Genomic DNA, 7,212 nt, shown 5'->3' with positions numbered 1-7,212 from the left:
GCGCCATCTGTGGGATACGCTACAAAAAGCTAAGTTCTCATCCTCCGTAGGGCTAAGTCCTCTTCTTCCAGAAAGCTAATTTCTTACCTTTTAGAAACTAAAAGCTCCCACTTTCTAGCTTCCATTTTTTTATGAACTCAAAGACTATGCAAGAAGTTGATGGCCAACATACTAAGTACCTCTACCAACTCTATTTCAACTCGGATAAAACATCATCAGTCCTCTTCGCGAGGTACCCTCTACAAAGATGAGCTCTTCGTGGCTTCTGTGGGAGTAGGCAGCCAACAGGCTGCATGGACGCCCCTGCCGGTCAAGCCTTCCAAGGCTCCTGTGTGAGGTGGTGGCCTAAAGTCAATAGTGTTGCCCCCGTAAGTCGAGCTCCAAGTAGCTTCTTGTAGGAATGGGTAACTAACGTCACAAATGAGGCTGATGCAACGCAGCCGTAGCTCTAAAGTGTTGAACTGATAAAAGGCCTCGGCACCACATAAGACCCAATCGCCTCTTCGGCATGGGCAAAATCAAGGGTAAGGATAGTGAACTACGAGTCGCTCCTAGAGCCCAAGGGCTAAGGTATCACATAAGACCCAATCGCCTCTTCGACATGGGCAAAACCAAAGATCAAGGAGAGTGGACTACGAGTTGCTCCCAGAGCCTAAGGGCTAAAAAGACTTTGGCACCACATAAGACCCGGTCGCTTCTTCGGCATGGGCAAAATCAAGGGTAAGGAGAGTGGACTGTGAGTCGCTCCTAGAGCCTAAGGAATTGAATCGACGCTTACGAGCTCATCGAATTAGTCATTTCAGGCCAAAAGGAGCAATCTACTCCCTTCATCGAGTTACTTTCAGCTCGGGAGTGGGGGACAAATGATGAGGGCGGATTTGGCCCTCCAATGATATTGTGACACATGACATAGGCGCGAACTGGCGGTTTGGCCCAAACGCGAACTGGTAGCCTGGCCCAGGCGCGACCTAGTGGCCTACACAAGCGCGAACTGGCGGCCTGGCCCTAGCGTAACTTGGCGGCCTGGCCAGGCGCTGAACTAGCGGATTGGCCCTAGTGCGACCTGGCAGCCTGGCCCTGGTGCGACTTGGTGGCCAAGCCCAGGCGCCGACCTGACGACCTGCGAGACGTTCTCGCTAACAAATTTGACATGCATATCCTAACACTCCCACGAAACTTTGAAGTTGGACCACATACCGAACGATCCGGTGGGTGGTCAACGTGCATAGCGGTTGCCTCCGGGAATCTCAAACCACTTAGGCGACTTCTTGAAAATCTCGGATATGGTGCGTGAAGCCCACGCCAAACAATGACTATACAAAGACACCGACCCCAATGACATGAGGGGGGCAAGTAAGCATATTCTTGCTCTCATACTTTGTGATTTTTAGCTCGCAGTCTACTATGAGAGTACTGACTTAAGCATTGGAGCGACCTCATCAGGTTAGCCACCCCGGGTCCTCTGACATTGGTTCCTCGCAGGTCTCTAAAGAACTACGAGGCTCAACAATCAATCCAGCTCACCACCAGCCAACTCGACACTCTGGTCAGCTCGACACCTACTAGGCGGCTTAGCACTCTGGTAAGCTCAACAACTAATAGGCAGCTCGACAACTAATAGGTAGCTCGACAACTAATAGGCAGCTCGGCAACTAATAGGCAGCTCGACCATCTGGTCAGCTCGACAACTAATAGGCAGCTCAGCCCTCTGGTCAGCTCGGCACCTAATAGGCAGCTCGACACTCTGGTCAGCTCGTCACCTAACCTGCCTAGCTCGGCCTAGTCAACTCGTCACCTAAACTGCCTAGCTCGGCCCACTTAGTTGGGCACCTAACCTGCCCAGTTCAGCCCAGTTAACTCGGCACCTAATTTGCTCCCAACTCGGCCTAGTCAACTCGACAACCAGGTCCTCATCTAGCAAAATTTCACTTTGGCATCTGAATTATCGACCACTTGAAAGCAAACCAAATAACGAGGTACTTAAGACAAAAAAAAATTGTTACATCAAGTAGATTGAATTGGATTCAGTTTATATTTGATTTGGATTAAATCGGGTCAAATCTATTTATAAATAAATTTACATTGGACTGGATGGAAATTGAGTTTATATATATATATATATATTCATTGGGGTGGGACCAGGATTGAACCTCTACCCGACCCAACCACGGATCATGAAATGGGGGTATAAGGAAATGAAGAGAAAAAACTTTGTACCGGCAGTAATTGAGTGTGCTTGTTTCACGGATGATGATGCTTTGATGGCTGATGCATGGACTCAGGATCTCCTACCTAACGAGAACTATACCTACATTTACCCACAATACACTTGGGAATATCTCCCCTGTATAATACTATGCAGAGCAAGATATTCTTTATTTATGGCTGCAATGCTTTATAGGTAAATGTGGGCAGTGTTTGTGTGGGCAGAAAATCTAAACTCTATTGCATGGCCCCACCGCTTGTACGAAGGTGCAAGTGCCAACTTTCGATGTAATCTTGCGGTTGTCAGTTGTTTTTTGCTTATCGCCATACAACACCAGATCCTCGTATTTATTGACTTCAAAAAAGTAAAAAAATGACATCACCTCACTTTCCCTCCTATTTCTAAAATCACGTTAATGATATCATCATATAATTTTAACAATATCTTCCCTAATCCGGATCTGCTCCGCCTCACATCGATTTCATAGCATATCTTAACCGCACATCAGAAAGTGTCATGTGGCTATTAAATCGGTGTGAGGCGCATGCTGTGAGTAGCAGTTCCCAATATTATATTTCTATTATCGCATCCCATTCAAATGGAGTTTTGTCCTCATGTCACTACGGCCTATACCCTAACCTTTGTTACTTGAATTTTAAGCTGAAGGGTTTTTTTCTTTTATTCCTCCACCCTAAAAACTTTTAAAATTTTAAAAAATTTATACAGTTAGCAGAAGAGGGTATTTACATATTCGGCTTTTTTGCATAAAAGCTCTAGTAATACTTAACGGCAGGGGCTTGGACTTGTTAAACATAGAGATAGGGGGACCAATGAAAAATTAATCAAAAAATACATACATCACGCCCAAAAGTCCTTATATATGGATTTCCTACTTTTCCGCGTATTTTCATTATTTTTCAAAACCCCGTGGAAGACGTGCGATTTCAGACTTGTCAGCTTGTTCTTTGTGAATTTGTTGTCCTTCCCCCCCCGACCCCCACCCCCCAGTCCCTACTTTTCTTTTTCCTTTATCTGTACGCTGTAGGCTGTAGCCCCTCCCATCCCTCGCCTTTCTCGTGGCCTCCATCAATTTATAACCTTCCGCCCCTTCACCACTCCATTTAATTGTGATTTATTAACAGTTAACTTATTCCTTGGCAAAACCCAAAGCGAGATATCGAAGGGAGCAAAGTTGTCCAGAGCCACTGTGGAGCTCGATTTCTTCGGCATGGAGAAAGAGAACCCCAGCAAATCTCAGTTTCAAAAGTTTCTCGATCAACGGAAAACTATTCGAGGTCTGCCTCTTTCTGCAGCGCACGTCTTCTGAATCTTCATCTTCATCTTCATTTAGTTAATTATCCACTCTCGCTGGGAGTTTCTTCTTTCTTTCCTTTTTTTTTTGTGCGTTTCACTTGAACTCCTCATTTTCTTTTATACAGACATTCAAAGCGCCATTTCGAAGATCAACCCTCAGCTTTTGAAAACCGTCATCGCTTCCGGAACTACGGAGGGGAGTTTGGATGGAAAGTTTCAGGTAAACGGAGGCATTTTCCGGCAAAATGGAGGCAAGTTACCACCGGAAAATCCATTTTCGGTGCCTTCAACCCCGAAAGAGAATCAATGCCTCCCTTCGAATTTACCCGTCCTCGACCGGTTTCCTAGGTAATTAACTGCACTAGGACAGGCGAAAGTCTTAAACCCTCCAATCCATTTTACTATATTTTTCGTACAACGAAAAAAAAAGAACAATTTGTTAACATCCAAACGTAAATTTCAGGTCCATTTCTGATCTTCCATCAGAGACAGCTCCTTTGACAATATTTTACAACGGTACCGTTTCCATTTTCGACGTTCCTCGCGACAAGGTTGGGATTTCTCCCTCTCCCTATTTATTTTTATTTTATTAATTTATTAGTTTTCATGTTTAAGGCTTAAAAACTTTAAAAACGTAGGTCGTAGGTTGAAGCATGCTCTCTCTCTCTCTCTCTATATTTACTGATTACTTGACGATAAAGTAGTTTTTACTTGATTCCTCGTCTAGGCGGAGAAAATCATAAAACTTGCCGAGATAGGAAACGCCAAAGCAGTTGAAATGGCCGATCCAAGCGGCGAGCAGCATCTGCTGGAAAACTTTAACGGAGGTCAGCATATATTTTCCCTTCTTTTGTAAATCCTTCCTGTTCCCAGTTCCCAGGGCACAACTGGAAAGTAGGAAACAACATGACAGACACAGTGCGAGGGATTTTAAAACTTTTTCTAAAATAGCTAGCTTAATGTTTTGTCTCTGCAGATCTGCCCATCGCCCGAAGCAAGTCCCTTCAGAGGTTCTTCGAAAAGCGCAAGGAGAGGTAACTTCGGGTGATTACGTGTTTAATCTTTCTGTTAATTAGAGCGATCTGAAATTCTCAATATACGTTCATTTCTATTAAATCCCCTTTGAAATTAATTGGATTCGTTTTTTTTATAGTGATCTCTGTAGATAAAAAATAATAATAATAATAATAAGAGTTCGTATGCTTTTGCTATTCGTAAACATTTGGGTGGGAAAAATAAACGACCGGTTGTTGACTTGTTGCTGATCGAAATAAATATTTTAAAAAAACTGTAAATTGTAAAATCTTCACATGTACCTTGTTGGTTGCGAGAAGCACACACGGCTCGAGGACGCACCTCAAAAGAGAGCCGCTGCAACGTGATTCACCACGTGACCAAAAGAGATGACCATCAAACGGTGTATGTGAAGCCACCTCATCCGGTATTTAAAAATTTTTAAAACAAAAACAAGGAGGCTTGGCCTTTCATCCACACCGAACACAGCGATTAATACCTACTATAAAGTTTTTTTGAACCACGTCGTGGCTTTAGCCTTCAAGACTAGCCCCATTTTTTTCTTATTATTAAATACCCTAAGAACATTGCTTCCAGTTCCAGCTGCAAATGGGAATATCTACGGAAATTTTTACCCTGAGAACATTGCTTTCTGTAGATCTGGGCTAAGTAGAAATCGCGTTATTACTTATTAGTCTTAAAATATCGCATAAACGATTTGTTTATTGCCACGTGGTCAATAATTTTCGCCATGTCAGAGAACGAGTGAGGGTGACTCACCAGCGAATGACCCAATCGTTAATTCATGAACGTACAAGAGAAGACCCTGACCCTAAAATTCCCTCCCAATTTTGAGGAGAATCCATGACTTGTGTTGAGTCACATATGGTGTGTCATGTACCCTACAACATTCTGTTTACCAGAACAACCCAGCTGTTTGAACTTTGAACGAATTTCAGAAGCGGCTTACTTAAGAAACTCAGAAGTCGAGGTCCAGAATAAATGGTTCTGTTGTGCTCTGTCGGTCACTTGGTTGCAACTTCTGAATGTAGCCGATTCAGACCACGCTTAGGTCAGGGTCAACCTTGGATTAGCTATCCTTGCTGGTTAGTGAAGAAGACACTAGGAGATCGTGGATTCGTTCTGGATCTGGTTTGCCCTAAAAAAAAGTTTAAAACAACCAGCCACACGGCAAATCAAATTGCGGAGTTTCCGCGTTTTAGTTTAGACAGCATGTTCTCCGCTTGACTTGACTCGGTATCTGCTGTCGGCAAAAACCATCTTTTGAGTGTTTCCCGGAACAATTGCCTTTGCCTTATGGGTTAATTGAACCTGTGAAGGGAAGCCACGTATCGTCAATATTTAAAAGTCTGATCTCGCTTCTTGGCCAAAACGTTTTCTTTTTTCTGTTTTCTTTTCTTTAATAAGAATGTACCATCAAATGAGGGAAGCCATTTATCGTATCATACGGATGCAATCTGGATGAATTGATACACTATTGTGTATGTACGGTGTAGGTACCATTTGTAAAACCGAAAAAACTGTATGGAATTTAAGAGAAGACACAGTAGCTCACTTCACATTTATTTGAATATTGATATTTCATATATTGGAGTTTTTGTTTTTTTTTTTTTTGAAATATCATTAGAAAACAAAAAATTATATGATTACATTTTAAGGTATAAGAGATAAAAATAAATAAATAACCAATTTTCTTTTAAAGCTAAAAGATTTAAAAAAAATAAGAATTAAGAAAAAACAAATAAGCTCTAAATGGATTTGTCATTTGTCTAGGATAAATTAATAATATTATTATTATATTAAAACAACAGGTGGATTGACTGATTGAAAACCTTTATACACGTTTTTTTATTTAATATCTATCAGAAATGATATTTCATTTGTTAAGTGTAAACTAAATTTTTTGCGAGGATGCATGTATTTTGAATAGGCCTGTTGCCTGCTGTTTGTATTTTTATTGATATAAATGAGTAGCTAATATCAACACGTGGGCTTGACATGATTGCTGCAGATTGACTTTGATATCACCTTACGGGAGCTCGTCGGCATGTTCCGTGGAGAAGAAATTGACTGTGGCCTGCGTGCAGCCCTACAGACCATAGATAAGTCAAATTAATGATAGAGATATGGCAGGGATTCTATCTATCTATATATATATATATTGGTCGCAAAAAAAAAGGAGGACGTGGAGATAAAGCGTATTTGTTTGTGCTGTTGCAACTGACTTCACTTACTTTATTTTTATTTAACTTGTATTGCCTTACCTCTGTCTGGGGGTGGCGGTGGTTGTTAGGTTACCAATCAGTATTGGCCCTTTTGGATTGGGCCTATTACTACTACTATGTTCTTTCGTCTCACCTTCCTTTCGTCTTTCGTTACAGTCTTCTTGTTTTACTTTCTACACCATGGATGCTACAAAGTACAAATATTCATATATAAATATTGATGTTTTCATATGCTTTTGTTCTTTGCTTTTACCTATTAACATGATCTCCTCTGAACAAAACACTTTCAACATCCTACCAATAATATTTTAAATCTTACATCTTATCATTAGATTATGTTTTGAGGGTTATAGATCTATTCCTCACACTCACATCCTACCATACATTATGAATATTTCTTATATTTAATCATTATTATTCACAAGAGATTTT

The 7,212-nt window shown here is 41.4% G+C and overlaps 1 protein-coding gene across 1 annotated transcript; it reads left to right on the top strand.

Annotated features, from left to right (window-relative positions):
- The first annotated feature begins 3,109 nt into the window (after positions 1-3,109).
- LOC148853413 (protein TIFY 9-like) lies at positions 3,110-7,011 on the top strand. Its single transcript, XM_088982287.1, has 6 exons — positions 3,110-3,501; positions 3,646-3,868; positions 3,984-4,071; positions 4,248-4,347; positions 4,497-4,554; positions 6,567-7,011. The coding sequence occupies exons 1-6, from the start codon at positions 3,435-3,437 to the stop codon at positions 6,655-6,657; spliced, it is 627 nt and encodes a 208-aa protein (XP_088838413.1). The 5' UTR covers positions 3,110-3,434; the 3' UTR covers positions 6,658-7,011.
- The last annotated feature ends 201 nt before the right edge of the window (positions 7,012-7,212 follow it).

Source organism: Nelumbo lutea, chromosome 4, assembly GCF_056320005.1.
Source record: "Nelumbo lutea isolate HS-2025 chromosome 4, American lotus-T2T, whole genome shotgun sequence".
In the NCBI taxonomy this organism is placed as follows: domain Eukaryota; kingdom Viridiplantae; phylum Streptophyta; class Magnoliopsida; order Proteales; family Nelumbonaceae; genus Nelumbo; species Nelumbo lutea.
The sequence above is the reverse complement of the archived record's forward strand: the minus strand, read 5'-3'. Positions and strand labels throughout refer to the sequence as shown.